The 21,508-nt window shown below is 38.4% G+C and overlaps 2 protein-coding genes across 8 annotated transcripts in view; one reads left to right on the forward strand and one right to left on the reverse strand.

Annotated features, from left to right (window-relative positions):
- CEP57L1 (centrosomal protein 57 like 1) overlaps window positions 1-16,896 on the reverse strand; it is a 62,455-nt gene extending 45,559 nt beyond the window's left edge. For 4 of the 7 annotated variants that reach the window (XM_023205979.3, XM_026454408.2, XM_023205977.3 and 1 more), the window contains exons 1-2: window positions 15,966-16,149; window positions 7,437-7,492 (exon numbers count right to left, since the gene is read on the reverse strand). In XM_023205979.3, coding sequence (XP_023061747.1) covers window positions 7,437-7,439 — 3 coding nt within the window. In that variant the 5' untranslated portion in view covers window positions 7,440-7,492; window positions 15,966-16,149. Of the gene's footprint in view, window positions 1-7,436; window positions 7,493-15,965 lie in introns of all 7 variants that reach the window. The other 3 variants (XM_023205980.2, XM_023205978.2, XM_026454409.2) reach the window with 2 other exon arrangements.
- Window positions 16,677-21,508, forward strand: part of SESN1 (sestrin 1) — a 111,237-nt gene continuing 106,405 nt past the window's right edge. The window contains exon 1 of the mRNA XM_023205975.2: window positions 16,677-17,722. Coding sequence (XP_023061743.1) covers window positions 17,444-17,722 — 279 coding nt within the window. The 5' untranslated portion in view covers window positions 16,677-17,443. The remainder of the gene's footprint in view (window positions 17,723-21,508) is intronic.

The following is a 21,508-nucleotide window of genomic DNA, read 5'->3' on the forward strand; positions in this document are numbered from 1 at the left end:
GTGTTCACAGGGGCTCAATAAAGATGAGGTAAATGAGTAAATGAATACAAAAGTTTTGATCTGAGGAGGACATGGGCTTTTCTCCGGAAGAGGGGAAAAGTTAGGGGAAGGGGACAATCCATGTTACAAAAAAAATTATGAAGATAAATTGGCTTAAAGAAATAAAAACACCTAAATATATATGCCCCCAATACAGGAGCACCCAGATTCATAAAGCAAGTTCTTAGAGACCTACAAAGAGACTGACTCCCACACAATAACAGTGGGAGACTTTAACACCCCACTGTCAATATTAGATCAATGAGGTAGAAAATTAACAAGGATATTCAGGACTTGAACTCAGCTCTGGACCAAGCGGACCTAATAGACATCTACAGAACTCTCCACTCCACATCAACAGAATATATATTCTTCTCAGCACCACATTGCACTTATTCTAAAATTGACCACATAATTGGAAGTAAAACACCCCTCAGCAAATGCAAAAGAATGGAAATCATAACAAACAGTCTCTCAGACCACAGTGCAATCAAATCAGAACTCAGGATTAAGAAACTCACTCAGAACTGCACAACTACATGGAAACTGAACAACGTACTCCTGAATGACTACTGGATAAAAAAATATTTCTGCCAGAAATAAAGATGTTCTTTGAAACCAATGAGAACAAAGACACAACGTACCAGAATCTCTGAGACATATTTAAAGCAGCGTGTAGGGGGAAATGTACAGCACTAAATACCCACAAGAGAAAGCAGGAAAGATCAAAATTCGACATCTAACATCACAATTAAAAGAACTAGAGAAGCCACAGCAAACAAACTCAAAAGCTAGTAGAAGACAAGAAATAATCAGAGCAGAACTGAAGGAGATAGAGACACGAAAAACCCTTCAAAAAAAAAAAAAAAAAAAAATCAATGAATCGAGGAGCTGCTTTTTTGAAAAGATCAACAAAACAGACCACTAGCCAGACTAATAAAAGAGAAAACAGACAAGAATCAAACAGACACAATAAAAAATGATAAAGGGGATATCACCACCAATCCCATAGAAATACAAACTACCATCAGAGAATACTATAAACACCTCTATGCAAATAAACTAGAAAATCTAGAAGAAATGGATAAATTCCTGGACACATACACCCTCCCAAGACTAAACCAGGAAGAAGTCGAATCCCAGAATAGACCAATAACAAGTTCTGAAATTGAGGCAGCAATTAATAGCCTTCCAACCAAAAAAGCCCAGGACCAGACGGATTCACAGTCGAATTCTACCAGAGGTACAAAGAGGAACTGGTACCATTCCTTTTGAAACTATTCCAAACAATAGAAAAAAAGGGACTCCTCCTTAACTCATTTTATGAGGCCAGCATCATCCTGATACCAAAACCTGGCAGAGACACAACAACAACAACAACAACAAAAAAAAAAAAAAAAAAGAAAATTTCAGGCCAATATCCCTGATGAACATCAATGCGAAAATCCTCAATAAAATACTGGCAAGCCAAATCCAGCAGCACATCAAAAAGCTTATCCACCATGATCAAGTTGGCTTCATCCCTGGGATGCAAGGCTGGTTCAACCTATATAAATCAATAAACGTAATCCATCACATAAACAGAACCAATGACAAAAAAAAAACACATGATTATCTCAATAGATGCAGAAAAGGCCTTTGACAAAATTCAACAGCCCTTCATGATAAAAACTCTCAATAAAGCAGGTATTGATGGAACGCATCTCAAAATAATAAGAGCTATTTATGACAAACCCACAGCCAATATCATACTGAATGGGCAAAAACTGGAAGCATTCCCTTTGAAAACTGGCACGAGACAAGGATGCCCTCTCTCACCACTCTTATTCAACATAGTGTTGGAAGTTCTGGCTAGGGCAATCAGGCAAGAGAAAGAAAGAAAGGGTATTCAGTTAGGAAAACAAGAAGTCAAATTGTCCCTGTTTGCAGAGGACATGATTGTATATTTAGAAAACCCCATCATCTCAGCCCAAAATCTCCTTAAGCTGATAAGCAACTTCAGCAAAGTCTCAGGATACAAAATCAATGTGCAAAAATCACAAGTATTCTTACAAACCAGTAACAGACAGAGAGTCAAATTGTGAGTGAACTCCCATTTACAATTGCTACAAAGTGAAAAAAAGTACCTAGGAATCCAACTTACAAGGGATGTAAAGGACTTCTTCAAGAAGAACTACAAACCACTGCTCAAGGAAATAAGAGAGGACACAAACAAATGGAAAAACATTTCATGCTCATAGATAGGAAGAATCAGTATCGTCAAAATGGCCATACTGCCCAAAGTAATTTATAGATTTAATGCTATCCTGATCAAGCTACCATTGACTTTCTTCATGGAACTGGAAAAAACTACTTTAAATTTCATATTGAACCAAAAACGAGCCTGCATAGCCAAGACAATCCTAAGCAAAAAGAACAAAGCTGGTGGTATCATGCTACCTGACTTCAAACTATACTACAAGGCTACAGTAACCAAAACAGCATGGTACTGGTACCAAAACAGATATATAGACCAATGGAACAGAACAGAGGCCTCAGAAATAACGCCACACACCTACAACTGTCTGATCTTTGACAAAGCTGACAAAAACAAGCAATAGGGAAAGGATTCCCTATTTCATAAATGGTGTTGGGAAAACTGGCTAGCCATATGCAGAAAGCTGAAACTGGATTCTTCCCTTACGCCTTATACAAAAATTAACTCAAGATGGATTAAAGACTTAAACATAAGACCTAAAATCATAAAAACCTTAGAAGAAAACCTAGGCGATACCACTCAGGACATTGGCATGGGCAAAGACTTCATGACTAAAACACCAAAAGCAATGGCAACGTAAGCCAAAATTGACGAAATGGATCTGATTAAACTAAAGAGCTTCTGCACAGCAAAAGAAACTATCATCCGAGTGAACAGGCAACCTACAAAATGGGAGTAAATTTTTGCAGTCTATCCATCTGACAAAGGGCTAATATCCAAAATCTACAAAGAACTTACACAGATTTACAGGCAACCTACAAAATGGGAGTAAATTTTTGCAGTCTATCCATCTGACAAAGGGCTAATATCCAGAATCTACAAAGAACTTAAACAGATTTACAAGAAAAAAATCAAACAACCCCATTAAAAAGTGGGTGAAGGATATGGACACTTCTCAAAAGAAGACATTTATGCAGCCAACAAACATATGAAAAACAGCTCATCATCACTGGTCATTAGAGAAATGCAAATCAAAACCACAATGAGATACCACCTCATGCCAGTTAGAATGGTGATCATTAAAAAGTCAGGAAACAACAGATGCTGGAGAGGATGTGGAGAAATAGAAATGTTTTTACTCTGTTGGTGGGAGTGTAAATTAATTCAACCATTGTAGAAGACAGTGTGGTGATTCCTCAAGGATCTAGAACTAGAAATACCATTTGACCCAGCGATCCCATTACTGGGTATATACCCAAAGGATTATAAATCATTCTACTATAAAGACACATGCACATGTATGTTTATTGTGGCACTCTTCACAATAGCAAAGACTTGGAACCAACCCAAATGTCCATCAATGACAGACTGGATTAAGAAAATGTGGCACATACACACCATGGAACACTATGCAGCCATAAAAAAAAAATGAGTTCATGTCCTTTACAGGGACATGGATGATGCTGGAAACCATCATTCTCAGCAAACTATCTCAAGAACAGAAAACCAAACACCGTATGTTCTCACTCATAAGTGGGAGCTGAACAATTAGAATGCATGGCCACAGGAAGGGGAATATTACTCAGGGGCTGGGGTGCTAGGGGAGGGATAGCATTAGGAGAAATACCTAACATAAATGATGAGTTGATGGGTGCAGCAAACCACCATGGCACATGTATACCTATGTAACAAACCTGCACGTTCTGCACATGTATCCCAGAACTTAAAGTATAATAAAAAAAAAAATATATATATATATACTTTTCATCCTAATATTTAAATGTTATAGATCACTAAAGGTTCATACTTTTCACCAAGACTTGCTCTAGGGAACACTGATTTCACAGGATGTTAATTGAAGTTACTCCCTAAATTAAATGTATTTCCTGGCAAATAACTTTCAGGAAATTGGTAAAACAAAATTAACTTTCTTTGCCTGCAAGTCTTATCAGTGTCTTTAATATGCTACTATCATATTAAACAAAGATGAAGCATGCATTTCCCAAATTTATGTACAACAGAAACCTTTTTGGTGAATACTCTTTAAAAGATTAGCATTCCACAGAACAGAACTTGAGGTAAGTTCTATAATGTTTATATACAGAATCATCAAAGGAGCTCTACACAGAAGACTACTATCGAGATATTATGAGATATGTAATTGACAACAAGAAATAACAACTGATAATAGAAATAACAAAGAGCAAATTGTCTACAACATCCTTGTTAGAAATTTGTATTTCTACTGTAGGAGAGTAAAGGAAGAGAAAGAGATTCTCCTATTAAAAACGAGTTACAAATTCTAGCGTTTGTGTATTTAAGCTCACTTGATTTAGTAAATAATCAGTCTGGTATATCTGATGGAATGGCACATAAAAATTGCTAAGTTAATGTACCTTCAAAAGTACTTAACAGAATCATTATATAGCCAAATCATTCAGTAGATGCTATAACATCTTCTTGTTAATATAATCCATGAAACAATGCTCTGGTTTCTCTTCAGAGCATATAAATCTTTCACCTTTTTAAATTCAAGAAATAAGGAGGGCTCATAAATGAGATGGGAAAATTGAGTAACAGAATTCAAACAATTTGCATGAATTTATTTTGGAACAAGAAATAGAATTTGTCTCTCGTATTTTCTAAATTAATAAAGGCCAAAAAAATCACAGCACAAGGTCTCACAGGTATCATCTACCCCGTTTTGAACAAAGGAATGTAGGAAAATGCAATTAAGTCAAACAAAATAAGAAAAATGGGGCTGGCTGTGGTGTCTCACGCCTGTAATCCCAGCACTTTGGGAGGCCGAGGTAGGTGGATCACTGGAGTTCAGGAGTTTGAGACCAGCCTGGCCAAAATAGTGAAACCCTGTCTCTATTAAAGATACAAAATTAGCAGGGCATGGTGGCAGGTGAGACAGGAGAATCACTTGAACCCTGGAGGCAGAGGTTGCAGTGAGCTGAGATCACGCCACTGTACTCCAGCCTGGGTGATGAGAGTGAAACTCTGCCTCAAAAAAAAATAAAAAATAAAAAAGAGAGAAATGTAGAACATAAATTGTAGTCTTCATAAGCTTTGGTGTCAGAGACTCCTCCAAAGCACTACTGCTTACTGGTGGGGCATTACATTTAGATTTACTGGTGTGGACAACACTAGTTTCTAACTAGTTTTGGGATCTTGTCCTAATTAGTAGCTTAACTTCTCCATAACTTTATATATTTATGAATTAAATAAAATGAATAACTTAATCTTGAAGTTTCCATCCATTTCTAAAATTCTATTAAAAGAGAGTTGTACTTACAAATATGAACTTATCTTTTTTTTTTTTTTTGATACAGAGTCTCTCTGTGTAGCCCAAGCTAGAGTGCAGTGGCGTGATCTTGTCTCACTGCAACCTCCGTCTCCCAGGTTCAAGTGATTCTCCTGCCCCAGCCTCCCAAGTAGCTGGGATTACAGGCATGTGCCACCATGCCAAGCTAATTTTTGGATTTTTATTAGAGACGGGGTTTCACCATGTTGGCCAAGCTGGTCTCGAACTCCTGACCTCAGGTGATCCACCCGCCTTGACCTCCCAAAGTGCTGGGATTACAGGTGTAAGTCACTGTGTCCAGCCACAAATATGAACTTTTACTGAAGCTTTTGCCAAATTCCTTAGTTCTAAACCTGGGGTAACAATTAAGTTTTGTCTTCATTGTGAATTCCCTTATGAATACCTTAATGCTCTTATCTAGACAACCATTAAGTCTAGATTTTTAAAAATAAAAAGAATCCATAATTTGCATTAACAGGCATTTGAAACACGTGTTTTTAAGGCTTTAGAATGACTTTTAAGCAACTTATAAAATTATATGTAATAAAAGAAGGAAAATATAAAAAGTTCTGATTAATATGAAAGAAAAAACTCTCCTCTAACCTATACATAAAAATATTAGATGATATATAACTTTAAAATTATATATAGCCAAGCTCAAAAGAAAAAGGGGAAATGCCCAGATGCTAAAAACAAAGAGAAAATTCAAGCCAGAACTGGTGAATCATGGCTGGATTTTTTAAAATGTTTAAAATGATTATGAAAATCAGATTTATTAAAAAATATAATTCTAATTTATTAGGTTCACAAAAGTTGCTTACTTAGGAAGATACTGCTTATTAGAATTGAAGGTCTGTTTTGATAATAGCTTAAGTATTTGATAAAATGATAGGCTAAATTGAAAATTGTAGTTTGAAACATAAGAAATTTGTTTGTAAATACTATTATATATTTAAAGAAAATTTTATCTTTTATACTTACAGGTTAACCAAACATTAATTTTATTTTGTTAGTTTTTTGAGATAGAGTCTCACTCTGTCACCTAAGCTGGAGTGAAGTGGTGCAATTTCAGCTCACTGCAACCTTTATCTCCTGAGTTCAAGCAATTTTCCTGCCTCAAGGGAGCTGAGATTACAGGTGTGAGCCACCATGCCATGCTAATTTTCTTTTTTTGTATTTTTAGTAGAGACTGGTGGTGGTGGTGGTGGGGGGGGGGGTTGTTTCACTATGTTGGACAGGCTGGTCTTGAACTCCTGACCTCAAGTGATCCGCCAGCCTCAGCTTCCCAAAGTGCTGGGATTACAGACATGAGCTATCATGCCCGGTCTTGAACATTCATTTTAAAAAAGCCAAAATCCTTATTTCCTTGCAAAAACTACTATACTTAAAAATAGATGTAGTACAACTTATAAGTTAAATTCAAAGTCTTAGTGAAAATTACATATAAAAAATAAAAAAATTACAACTTTAATAAATTGCATACTAATTAAAATAAATGAAATGTATTGAGTTTCAAGAAAAAAAGTCCACCTCTGACAATAAAAACACTGACAACAAGGATACCCACTATCAGTAGTATTGTTTAATAATAAATTGGAGATCGTGACAAAGGGACAAAACAGAAAAAGAAAATATGATGTATAAGAGTATAAAAATTGTTATCTGCAGGAAATATGATTTTCTATATAGAACCCACAATAATCTAGATCAGTGGTCCCCAATCTTTTTGGTACCAGGGACCGGTTTCATGGAAGACACTTTTTCCATGGACCTGGGTTAGGCGTGGGGATGGGATGGTTTCAGGATGATTCAAGCTCATTGCATTTATTGTAAACTTTATTTCTATTATTATTACATTGTAACACATAACAAAATAATTATACAACTCACCATAAAGTAGAATCAGTAGGAGCCCTGAGCTTATTTTTGCAACCAGACAGTCCCATCTGGGGGTAATGAGAGACAGTGACAAATCATTAGGCTTTAGAGTCTCATAAGGAGCGTGCAACCTAGATCTCTCACATCCGCAGTTCCGAGAGCATTTGTGCTCCTGTAAGAATGCTACTGCTGATCTGACAGGAGGCGGAGATCTGGGGTAATGCAAGCAATGGGGAGCAGCTGTAGATACAGATGAAGCTTCGTTTGTTCACCTGTTGCTCAGTCCCTGTTGTGTGGTCTGGTTTGTAACAGGCCACGAACTGGTACCAGTCTGTGGCCCGAGGGTTGGGGATCCCCAATCTAGATAACCTATCTAGAAAATGTAATTTCAAAACATACATTTGCACAATAGCATCAGAAACTATATATGAATCATAGGGATAATGGCAAATAAAATTTTGTAATGGCATTGTGAAAAAGAACAAAAAGATAGGACTGTTTTTCTAGTTATTAAGATTGATTACGGCACTTTAGTCATTAAAATAGTAGTATAAGACTGAGGTGAGACAAAAGGGATACAAAAGAAAAGAGAGTAAATAAACTTTTACTTAGGTGGGAATTTGGTATATGAAAAAGAGGGCATTTCCATGGAGAAAGGATTGGCTATTCAATATTCACTATGCCAATATTCACTATACAGTGCTAGCCACACTGTAAAATATAGACATATAATCTCTACTCCATGCCAAACACAAAAATAAATTCCAGCTAGACTGAATATCTATATGTGAACAACAAACCTTTGTTTTAGAAGAAAATACAGAGTATGTTTCAGACTTTGGGTAAGAAGAGATTTCTTAAAACAAGAAAATTTATAAATAAAAAAAGAAAAAATGATAAAACTATATTAAAATTAAGATTTCTGTACAACAAAAAACATCATTGATGATATCTTTAAAAAAGCAACATATATAACATAAAAGATTAGTATCTGAAATACAGAAAAAAGTTCTATAAATCATTTAGAAAAACACAAAGCTCAATTAACAAAGGAAAAAAAGGTACAGTGGAAGTTAAAAGACAAGAAAACATGAATAGCCAAAAGGACAAAAACATTCTACTTCATTGATCAGGAAATGCAAAATCAAACAATACAGAAATTATTTTACACCCATTAGCTTGACAAAAATTTTAAAAGAAGCCTATCAGGACCCAATGCAGTGGCTCATGTCTGTAATCTTAGCACTTAGGGAGGCTGAGGTTGGAGGATTGCTTGAGCCCAGGTGTTCAAGATCAGCCTGGGCAATACTGTGAGACCCCATTTCTACAAAGAAAAATTTTTTAATTAGCTGAGTGTGGTGGCACACACATGTATTCCCAGCTACTTGTAGGGCAGAGGTGGGAAGATTGCTTGAGCCTGGGAGGTTGAGGCGTGCCACTGCACTCTGGTCTGGGCAACAGAGTGGGATTCTGTCTCACAAAACAAAACAAACAAACAAAAAAACCACACCTATCAATATTAAGTTTTGTCAAGGACGTGGGGAAATGAAAATTCCCATGAACTGCCAGTGGGAGTGTAAACTGGTAAAATACAACATTTTAGAGAACAACTTGAAAAATGTGATCCTGTGTATATCCTATGACTCAGCAATTCCACTTCTCTGAATTTATGAGTGAACCCTAAAGAAAATGGCACATATCTGGAGATACATATAATGATGCTCACTGTTGCACTGCTTGCCAACAAAAAAAAAAAATTAAAAAAATACATAAATATACGTTGACAGGGACTGGATAAATAAGTTGTATCATATTCATACAATGAAACACTATACACCAGCTAAAATTTAAAACAAGATCTACATTTAGCAACATAGATAAGCTCTGAAAATATATTGAATAAAATAGAAAGCAAGTTACAGATAGTAAGATATCTTCAATGTAACATTTTTTTAAAAGGCAAAGACAAGATATGACTGTGGCAAGAACATTTTCACAACCTATGTGATATTTTATTTCATTGAAAAAGAAAAAAACTAAAGCAAATTAGGTAAAATGTTAACATTTGTTCATTCCAAGGGGTAGTTAAAAAGGGTATTTATTTTGTTACTCTTATTTTTTGTTTGAAATTTGTAATGTTTTTTAAAATGACACGTAATTTTAATATCTTACCCCATATATGTATATATTCATGTAAAATATGGATAAGGAAAATAAGTAGAAAAATAAGAATAAAGTCAGTAGTGAGACCAGTTTATAAAATTCATATTGTATATTGCGTATATTTGCTAGAGTTGGCTCACAAATCTTTCAAGAAGAGCAAAATGAATATAGATTCAGCAATTATTGGTTTTTAAAAATCTATCTATTAATATATGTCAGAAATACTAGAGATTTAGTCATTCAAAGCATACTACAGTAAATTTGGAGACACCAAAAACAGAAAAACTGGAGAAAATACTGAAGAGTAAACTTGATTTAAGTGGTTTACTCATTTATTCCTGAAAGATGGAAGCAATAACATAGAAAAAAGGGTGATGGTATTTTGAGAATAGTATGTATGACAGTGTTTCAGAAAATACGTTTTTGAAAGGTTGAAAAGAGTATCATTCAAATCAATCTTGTTAAGGAATTCAAATGACCTTGTTAAGGAAAGCTTAAAAATAAAACATACAGATTCAAATTTAAGAGCTTTCATGATTCATATGGGCAATACACATACACCACACACATAAAAGTACACACATATAGTACTTGGTTGACAAGACATTTTTCAACAAGCCAAAAGAAAAACTAAGGAAGCATTTAGAGGTAAAACTGCTTATGTTACTATGTAGTAAATAATTAGTATAATTTCCTTTAAAAACTTAAGTTGAAGTCAGTTATCACAGAAAGAGATATTTTAAGTTTCCATGGCTTCAGTGTTTCGTTGTAGAGAAGGGTCAAACTATTGTGGAAAAATCACAGGTAGATTTTTGCAACCTTGTAAGACTAGGCAAAAAAGTAGCAAAAAACAAAAACAAACAGAAAAAACAGAAAACCAGCAATGTAGACAAATAACAAGGTAATTCAATTGGAGAATAATATTCTTAATTGTAGGAAGTCTTCCTAACAGTTTGCACTTACAGCACTCAGCCAATTGCACATGCTGACAACAGATAACTAAAATGGAACTGTTAGTCCGGTTTCCTGATACGTTCCAGATAAAAGTTCTCCCTGGCCTCATCTTTAGGCTGACTTCAGGTCTCTCTCAAGGAACAGTTTTGAAGAATGGTACCAATATAGTTGTACGGATTCAGTACAATGGTCTTTAAAAAAAAGTTTTTTACCTTTTAATATTATTGATCAAAATAATTTCAGATCCAGCAGAAACTTTATTAATAAAAATATAAATGTAAGCACAGACCTTTTACAAAAAAATGACTAAAAAATGGATCATAAACCTATACACAAAACACAAAGCTATAAAAGCTCTGGAAGACAGGAGAAAATCTAAATGACCTTGGGTATGGCAATGACTTTTTAGCTGCAACACGAAAAGCATGATACATGAAAGCTGGACTTCACTAAAATTAAAATTTTCTGCTTTGCAAAAGACACTATTAAGAGAATGAAAAGACAAGCCACAGACTTGCAGAAAATATTTGCAAAATGCAGATCTGATATAGGACTTGTGTGTCCAAAATATACAAAGCGCTCTTAAAACTCAACAGTAAGCTGGGCATGGAGGTGCATGCCTGTAGTTCCAGCTACTTTGGAGGCTGAGGCAGGACTGCTTGAGCCAAGGGGTTTGAGGTTACAGTGAGCTATGATATCACCACTGCTCTCCAACCTGGGTGACACAGCGAGACCCTGCCTCTATAAAACAAAAACACTCAACAGTAATAATAATTTTTAAATGGACAAAAAATCTGAACAGACACCTCACCAGACATGATATACAGGCAGCAAATAGGCACATGAAAAGATGCTCAACATATGTCATTGGGGAATCACCAATTAAAACAATAATGAGATACCATTACATACCTATCAGAGCAGCTAAAATCCAAAATACTAACACCACCAAATCCTGGCAAAGATGGGGCACAACAGGAACTCTCATTCATTGGTGGGAAATAGAAAATGGTACTGCTGCTTTGAAAAACAGCTGTGAGTTTCTTACAAAGCTAAACATAGGGTTACCAGCAATCATATTCCTAGATGAGTTAAAAACTTATGCCCAGAAAAAGCCTGCACATAAATTTTTAGGACACTTTATTCATAATTGATGAAAACTGGAAGCAACTAAGATGTCCTTCAAAAGGTGAATAAGCAAACTGTAATACAATGGATTATTTTTCAGTGATAAAAACAAATGAGTTCTCAAGCCATACATATAAAGACATAAAATAACTATAAATGCACATTGCTAAGTAAAGGCGCCAGTCTAAAAGGCAACATACTGCATGATTCCATGGTCCATGGCCAAAGTTAGCAAAACCTCTCAATATCTGTTTCCTAATTAATTACTGTTCTAAAATGTAACTTGAATATTTACTGATCTAAAGAAGTTCTTCTAAATTCCATAACATCTATTTATACATTGCAGCCAAAAAAGGCAGACTTTCTTTTTTTTTTTTTTTTCCTGAGACAGAGTCATACTCTGTCGCCCAGTCTGCAGTGCAGTGGTGCGATCTTGGCTCACTGCAACCTCCTGCCCCTCCGCCTCCCAGGCTCAGGCGATTCTCCTGCCTCAGCATCCCGAGTAGTTGGGATTACAGGCATGCGCCATCATGCCCGGCTAATTTTTGTACTTTTAGTAGAGACGGAGTTTCACCTTTACTCCACCAAAAGTTTCTTATCAAGATCCCAATGACCTCCATGTTGCTAAATGTAGTGGTCAATTATGAATCCTCATCTCATTAGACCTACAGCAACATTTAACATAACTTATTTTTCCTTCCTCCTTAATCACTTTCTTCATTTCGCTTCTAGGACACCTACTGAACAGTGGGTTTTCCTCTGTTCACTGGCTGCTCCTTCACAGTCACCTTTGCATAGAACTCCAAATCCACCCAAACTCCATGGAATATCTCTTTTGGTGATATCAACAACTGCTATCAAACCGCTACTATAAAACCCAAAATTATATCTATTGCCAGCTCTTTCTCCTCACTTCTGGACTCATTTATTCAACTGCCTCCTCCACCTCCACATCTCAATGTGAATTTCTTAGAGGCATCTCAAACTTAACATGGCCAAGCTAAAATACCAACCTTTCCTCTCTCTCCCATTCATAAATCTGCAGACTTTCCCGTAACAGTAAATGGCACTTCCTCCGTTCTAGTTGCTCAGGTTAGAAACTTTGAAGTCATTTTTGACTCTTACTGTCACACAATCTGTCAGCAAAATCTGTTGGTTATACTATCAAAACGTATCCAGATTCTCTCACCTGGATTATTACTTTAGTTTCCAACCAGCCTCTCTGTTTCTACTCTTGCTTCCCCATGGTCTATGCTCAACACAATTTAAAAGAAATATTCATTTCAGGCCAGTTGCAGTGGTGTCTGCCTCTAACCCCAGCACTTTGGGAGGCAGAGGCAGGAGGATCGCTTGAGGCAATCACTTGAGGAGTTCAAGACCAGCCTGGGCAACACAGTGAGACCCCGTCTCTATAAAAAGACAAAAATTATCTCCACTTTTATGTAATTTCAGTTAAAAAAAAAAAAAAAACAGGAAAAAATACAAAATTAGCTGGGCATGTTGGTACATGCCTATAGTCCCAACTACCTGGGCGACTGAGTTGGGAGGATTACTTGAGCCCAGGAGTTCAAGGAGGAAGTGAGCTATGACTTCACTCCAGCCTGGGTGACACAGTGAGACTCTGCCTCAGGCAAAAAGAAAGAGGCCAGGCACGGTGGCTCATGTCTGTAATCCAGCACTTTGCAAGGCTGAGGTGGGTGGATCACTTGAGGTCAGGAATTCGAGACCAGCCTGACCAACATGGTGAAACTCTGTCTCTACTAAAAATACAGAATTAGCCAGGTATGGTGGTGCATGCCTGTAATCCCAGCTACTTGGGAGGCCGAGGATGAAGAATTGCTTAAACTTGGGAGGTGGAGGTTGCAGTGAGCCAAGATTGTGCCATTGCACTCCAGCCTGGGCAACAAGAGCAAAACTCCATCAAAGAGAGAGAGAGAAAGAGAGAGAGAGAAAGAAAAGTAGTCATTTTTAAAAAGTCACATCATGCCCTCATCTGCACAAAACTCTCCAATGCTTTCCCAACTCAATTAAAAATGTTAATCCTTTCAGTCACGTACATGTTCTCCCACCATTACTTCCTTTCTCTGTGACCTCATGTTATTCTCTTTGTACTCATTGTGCTCCAGCCACACTACCCTTCTTGCTATTTCTCAAATGTGCACTCAGGCTCCTGCCCAAGGCCTTTGCACTAACTCTCTTCATTAGAATGCTATTTGCCCAGGCATCTATATGGTTTATTCCCTCCCCTACTTCATATCTCCTCAATTGTCCCTTTCTGGATTAGGTCTTTTCTGACCACCTTATTTAAAAGTAAACCTAGCCCCTCACATCCTGACACTCCCCATTCCCCTTCCCAGTTGTTTTATTCTCCACTGCGTCTTCATTTCATTTACTAAATGTTTTACATATTTATTTACTATCTCTTCTCAGTAGAATGCAAGCTCTATGACAGTAGGAATTTTTATATATTGTGGTCAGTGCTGTATCCTGAATGCCCTGTTATATAAAAGGGACTCAACAGAGATTTGTTGAGTAAATGCGTGGGTGAAATGGAATATGAGAACCAATGACTGAAAAATGGTCTGTATGGTTGATCTGGAGAGCAGTATATGAAGTGAGTCTGAAAGAGTACCAGATGATGTCAGGCTTTATAAAGGAGTTTTGCCTTTATTTTAACAGTAGCAGGACACCATTGAATAGTTTTAACCAAGAGAAAATCTGATCAGATCTGCAGTTTCAAAAAAATCATTCTGGTAGCTATAATGGAGAACTAATGGAGGAGGGTCATTGTGAATAATTGCTACTGTAGTGGTCTTGAGAGATTACCGCAGTTTGAAGACAGGTGGAGAGAAAAATATATTTGAAGGATATTTTGGGAGATAAGATTGGCAGAACTTGGTAATAATTTAGCCATAGAAGTATGAAGGGCAAGAAGAAATAAAGAATAATGTTCAGCTTTCAAATTTTCACAAGTAGATGGATGGTAGTGTCCTTTGCTGAAATAAGGAACACTGAAAAAGAATCAGATTCGTAAGAGATAACTATGCATTTGATTTTAGGAATGTTGAGTTTGAGATGCTTTTGAGATATCCAAGAAGAAATATCCAAGAGATAGATATGTGAAAGCTGAGAAGTGAAGCTGAATGGAGCTATTCATTTGAAAGTCATAAGTATTGGTGAAGCCATGGGTACACATGAGATCATATTTAACTACGGCATAAAAAGGCACCCAGCCTTAAGAAACTACCCTACCCTTTCTGGGCTGGATAGAGGATGATCATCCCAAAAAGGAGATAAAAACGGAATGGTTTTATTTTGTTTTCTCAATCACACTCATAAGTTATTCCCTTTTTAAAATTCTGATTCAAACTAGAAGTGTTAGAATGTAACAGGCTTTTGAAATTCGACCAATTCATCAGAACTATGCATCTATTCAAAAATAGTTCACTTACAGAAACAATGTAAAGAATTCACAGTATCTGTCTCTTTGTAGCTTCAAAGTACATCAATACACAAAAAGCACCCTTCCCTTCCCACCCCACACCGCCAAGTATGTATGATTTGGCTTACTGACGTTTCCTATCTCTCCCTCTGGGCCTTAGCATATGCTGTTCTTTTGATCTTCATTTCCCCTGGGATGAAGATTTCCCTGGCTTTCCAAGACTGGGCTAAGAGATCTCCTTCTAGGCATCCCAGTGATATCATATAGTATTGTAACTGTATGTCTAACAACTGGTTCCTCTTAACTGGATAAGACTGTCTTTCTCATTGTTGTATATTCAGTGCCTAGCAAGATGAAATTTTTAGAATTTAATGTAATGCAATTCTGCAACATAAAGAATTAAAATCTACACCGATTATCAGTCCACTGATGGCCGTTCAAACCTCGACTTTTATCAAATAATGACTTTTTAAAAGCAAATAAAGCCCAGAACATCCCTAAGCAAAGGCAAACAAAGGTGCAAAAGCGCAGAGATCCCAAATCCACCCTGCGCCTGTCCACAGAAAAGGGTGGAAGCAGAAGCAGCAGCCCGAAGCTCCAGTTTCCACAGTATCCTTCCTTCTTGGCCTTAGGCCGCTCCCTGCGATCCTCGGGATCAGGATCCCTAAATCCTCGCCTCACCCACCACACCCCGCGCTTGGGCAGCTGGACTAGTCCTTCCCACGCAAGTCACTGGAAAAATCCTTGGACTAAGGGAGGCCACCCTAGATGGCTTCGTCTCCAAAATCCCAGAGGAAATGGAGGAAGAAAAAACCCTGTCAAGGAAAGGTGACAACCCAGCCTACAGTGCTTACCAAGCAGACGCTCTCAGTCAGCCCCTGCCACCGCTAACCGTTGGTTCGCGGGCAGCCACAGGCGACGTCGCGGTGGCCTCTGGGGATTGTAGTTTCTGTCGCAAACAAAACGCGCCGGCAGCATCAAAACTACATTCCCCACAAGTCAACGCGAAGACGTCCCACCGACTTAAATCTGGGGTTTGGAGTAATAAAGAGGCCGTCACTACTTTTACGGTGATCTTAAATGTAGACTCAATTTCGTCCAGAAGTCCCTTCGCGCCCTTTTTCTTTGTCGTGCTTGTTTTGTGTGTGACGAAGTCTCAGTGTACTTCTACGCCTTACTTTTTCTTTCCCCTTCACTCCAAACATCCGGGAACAGAAACCGCCCCAGGGCGCAAGCTTAGAGCCTCCGGAGGCGCTTGTGCCTTGTTCTAAGTCACGCATGCGTAGCAGCCGGCAGCGCTTGGCAGCCGCGCGCGGCGCACTGGGGGTCCGGAGGTAGCCTGCCAGAGGGCGGGGCTTTTTCCAATGGCTTTGCCTCGGCGGGTCGCGTCTGCCTGGGCGGGGAAGAAGGCGCTGGGGCCGGGGTGGCTCCCGGTTTGTGCCGGGCGGAGAAAAGGGAGGGGCTGGGGGTGAGGACCCCGTCTCCCCTCCCTGCTCCCGCCCTCTGGGCTGATCCCCACCGATGGGGCTGGGCGAAGGGCGGGCTTTGCGCCTTGGGCCCCGCCAGCTCCGCGGCCCAGCCCTGCGCTCGAGGATTGCCAGGGCTGCCCTATGCCCTCTGGCTCGGTGGTGGTGGGCGAGGGTGCAGGGATCGGAGAAGTAGCGTCTTCCCGGGGATCCGGAATTGGCGGGGGGACGCCTTTTTTCACCGCCGCCCGCCGGGACAGCGGCTGCCCGAGACTGCCGCCCTCCAGCAGCGCCCAAGCCTCCGGCCGCTGCGGCCAGTGGGCCAGGGTTCGGCGAGCCTTCCCTGCCGGCGCCCGGCCGGCTGCTGAGGCGCTGGGAGGAGCTGCGGAGGGCGGGGACTGGTGTCGGAGGAGGGGCGGGGTGGGATAGCTCGAGAGAACCCGGTGGCTGCACAGACAAAAAAGCCCCGAATGGCTGGAGGGCGTTCAACTGTTACCAGCCTTTTGGGGCAGAGCACGGATTTGACAGCTCCACAACGTGAGGATATCCGCTGACCCTGCGAGACGGAGGAGAACGCTTCCCCGAAATTCTCTGTCCACCAAAGCCAGCGCTGCAAGGTTGCAACTTTCCAACTTTGTTTTCCAGAAAGAAGACTGCCCTTTAGTGTACAAGGAGAGGGTGAGAGGGTGATCTAGCTTGTAGATCGGCTGAAGACACCAGTGGTTCCAAATGTTACCCATATGTGTGTTTTCATGACGATTTGATTTCTCTGATTTTATTTTTACATTTTTCATTTTAAAAACACAGAGTGATTTTGGGGGGCATGCTGAAAGGTAACTGAAGACCGCAAAGGAAAAACTATTGTCATGGCTGAAGGAGAGAATGAAGTGAGATGGGATGGACTGTGCAGTAGAGATTCAACTACTAGAGAGACAGCACTGGAAAACATTAGGCAAACCATTTTGAGGAAAAGCGAGTGTCTTCGTTCGGTGAAAGAAACACCTCATCATCCATCAGACGGGCTTTCAAATACCGAGTCTTCGGATGGGTTGAATAAGCTACTTGCTCATCTACTTATGCTTTCTAAGAGGTGTCCCTTCAAAGATGTGAGAGAGAAAAGTGAGTTTATTCTGAAGAGCATCCAGGTAAGGAAGAGCATTTTAAATACAACTGTCTCCCTAGTACAGTGAAATTTTATTTGCAATTATTCACGTTGTGTTTGTTTCTATTAGGTGATTATGTAAACTTTGATTATGAGTTTACATCTTTAAATTAGAGTGTTCCGTAAGTAAACAAGTAGCGTTTTTCTAGAGTTTTAGGCAGAAACTGCTTTGCTCCTGGAAGAATATATGAAAACTACAGTTAATTCCAAGTAAATACTTGTTTTTCCTTATATTTCTTTTTACATGTTGTTGGGAAATGTAGCCAGTGTGTTTTTTCACATTGTCACAGTGTTCTGAGTGGAAAGGCTCACATTTAAAAGCCTCTAAAATGATAAAAGATATTAAATGTTTCCTAGTCAGCCTGTTCAATATAATTGGTGGAACAATTTTCTCTTATTTTTAAAAACAAAACAAACCAGGATGTGTTCTCTAAATGCAACCTCTCTTTTTTCAAGAAGAGAATTATATAAATAATAAAAAGCTCTCTTAAAAAAGCTAACATCTTCATGTTGAAAAGGTGGACCCAGATGGGGTATTTGATAGAAACACTTTTATGGCAAATTGCTCAACCAGCTTTCTCTGTGTTTGCCTGAATTGTTTCTTTTTCACATGTGTAGCTATTTAAGATATGAGTGCCACAGGTTAAAAATATTATAGTTTTTCCTCCATTTTGTTCATAATTTATCCTGTTTTATTACAAGGTGTGTTAGAAGACTTTTTTTAAAAGAAGTTTTTAGATATTGAGAATATTCAGTAACACCTTATATATGCTTGTCAATCTTTACATTTCTCAATGCACGTGTGTTGTCCAAAGTCATGTATGAGAGGTTTTTAAAATTTAAAAGGTACTTGGGTAACTATGTAAGTTAAAATTGACAGGTTTTATATACTGGCTTGAATTTAGTTTAAAGCAACAGAAAAATAATATCCACAAAATGAAGACTGTTTAAGATCTTGGGATATTCCTTCTCACTAACACTTTGGAAACAATTGTTATAATTCAGAGTTACCAGAGAGGAATTAATATACTAGGTAACTGAAGTTTACCCTTTGAAACACAAAAAGTTATTTCTCTGTCTTCTAGACTGTAGTGGCTATAACAACCATTTTTGTCCATAATGGGGTCATCATTAAGCATATCAAGTATTGTTGTGCAGCAAAGGGTGGAGGACTGACTATATGATCCATTGGTTTTTATATTTTTTGTGTGTAATTTTTATAGTTTTTCTCTTGTGTCCTTTGCCATCAGGATACTTGACTTTGGTCTCTTCCTGATCTTTCATTTTGCTGCTTAATTTATATTAGAATGGGAAACCAGATAACCGATTTTGTTAAGAGTTATATTGAAAATAAAAGTGAGCAGGCTCTGGGGAGTATAGTATCAAAGGATTTCAATATGATGATAAATAAATGGATACTGGAGTCAGAGTTGGGCTCAAATTCCGCTCCTTTACTAATGTCCTTGCCTGTAACCTTGGGCAAATTCCTTGACCTTTCTTAGCTTGAATTTCCACGTCTGTAAAATGGGAATAACAACACAGAGCTCTTGTGAGAATCAAATGAGACGTAAAGTGCTCTGGTATATATAGTAGATGCTCCTCTGCTTTTCATAAGTGAAATACATAGACTATACGATATATATTTCAAGACTCATTCATCCTGCAAAAGGACTCAAGAATTTCCTTTCCTGGGAAGGTTCCCTATAGACATACTCTTTTTTTGCATCTCTGCATCTATTGTATAATTATAACAGGCACTTTACTTATATTGTGTTATAAGCACATGCTTATGTGTCTGTCTCCCATAGGAAGGCTGTGAGTTCTTAAGAGTATTGGCTGGGACCTGGAAGCTACTAAATAAATATCCAGTGGATGAACAAATTTATACTTTCCTTCTTTCTGTTTTTCATCAGTAGTCTGAATAGCTGAAGTTTTCAGTTTAGGGAGTTTCCACCCAGCATCATTCATTTATGCATGCAGTTATGCAACAAATGTTTATTGAACCCCTGCTGAATGTCATTCTGAGAACTGAGGACCAGTGGTAACAATTTTGACATTATACCAAAGGTAAACAGACCATAAAGAAGTAAACAAATAAAAAATTTAATTTTAGATGGTAAGGGAAAGCTTTCCTGAGGCAATGACATTTAAGCAAAGACATAATGAATGAATAAATATTATCCATGTAAAGGTGAGATTTGTGAGGGGACATTCCAGACATAGGGAACAGTATGTATGGAGGCCTCATGACAAGGAGAGCAAATGAGTTCTAGGAGCTGAAAGTAATGCAATATGGCTGAGGCGGACAGTTTGAGGGTGGCATGAATAGCTTAAGAGGACATACTCTGGAGTTTGGCAGAACTGGCTCCGATACTGTCATGTGTCACTTAATGATGTTGATACACTGAGAAATGCATCATTAGGTGGTATCATATTTGTGTGACTATTGTAGGGTGAAATAACACAAACCTAGATGGTATAGCCTACTACACACCTAGGCTATGTGGTATATAGCCTGTTGTTTCTAGGCTCAAACCTGTACAGCATGTCACTGAACTGAATACACTTTAGCAATTATAATACAATGGTAAGTATTTGTGTATCTAAACATAGAAAAGATAGAGTAATAATATAACATTACAATTGACCCTTGAACAGCATAGGTTTGAATTGCATGAGTACACTTATAGGAAGATTGTTTTTTCAATAGAAGTTATACTAAGTTGGGTGGGGTGGCTCACACCTGTAATCCCAGCACTTTGGAAGGCTGAGGTAGAAAGATCTCCTGAGGTTAGGAGTTGGAGACCAGCTTTAACAACATAGCAAGACCCATCTCTACAAAAAGTTAAGAAAAAAAAATTAGCTGGGTGCAGTGGAGCACACCTGTAGTACCAGCTACTCAGGAGGCTGAGGCAGGAGGATCTCTTGAGCCCAAGAGTTCAAGGTTGCAGTGAGCTATGATTGTGTCATTGCCCTCCAGCCCTCTGGTGACAGAGCAAAACCCTGTTTCAAATAAACAAACAAAAGTTACACTTGAGTGTGCCTGCCTTTTCTGCCTCTCCTTCTGCCTATTCCACCTCTATCACACGTGAGATAACATGACCAACCCCTCCTCTTGATCCTCCTCAGCAGTGTACTCACACTGAAGACTGTAAGAATGAAGATCTTTATGATTATCTATGTCCACTTAATGAATGGTAAATATGTGATCTCTTCATTATGATTTTCTTCATAACATTTTCTTTTCTCTAGCTTATTGTATTGTAAGAATACAGTATATAATATGTATAACATACAAAATATGTGTTAATGGACTATTTATATTATCAGTAAGGTTTCCAGTCAACAGTAGGCTATTGTTGGCTAAGTTTGGAGGTAGTCAAAAGTTATACACAGATTTTCAACTGTGGGGAGGGTTGGTCCCCTAACCCCCTTGATGTTTAAGGGTCAAGTGTGTAATCTTATGAGACCACTGTTGTATATGGGGGGTCCGTCATCAGCTGAAATGTTACGCAGTGTGGGACTGCTTTATTAGCTCTACAACTTTGCACAAGTTACATAATCTCTCCTTGATTCAGTTTCCTCATCTGCAAAATGAGCATGATGCGTATGATTCCTGCCTCACAATGTTGCTGTGAGAATAAAATAAATGATGTTTGCAAACCATAGCACAGTGCCTAGCATATAAGGAATGCTCAGTTAATGTTAGGTATGCCTACTATTACTAGGCAGAAACCAGACCCCAGAGGGGCTTGTAGGCTATGTTAAG

The sequence above is a fragment of the Piliocolobus tephrosceles genome, chromosome 5, assembly GCF_002776525.5.
Source record: "Piliocolobus tephrosceles isolate RC106 chromosome 5, ASM277652v3, whole genome shotgun sequence".
Classification (NCBI taxonomy): domain Eukaryota; kingdom Metazoa; phylum Chordata; class Mammalia; order Primates; family Cercopithecidae; genus Piliocolobus; species Piliocolobus tephrosceles.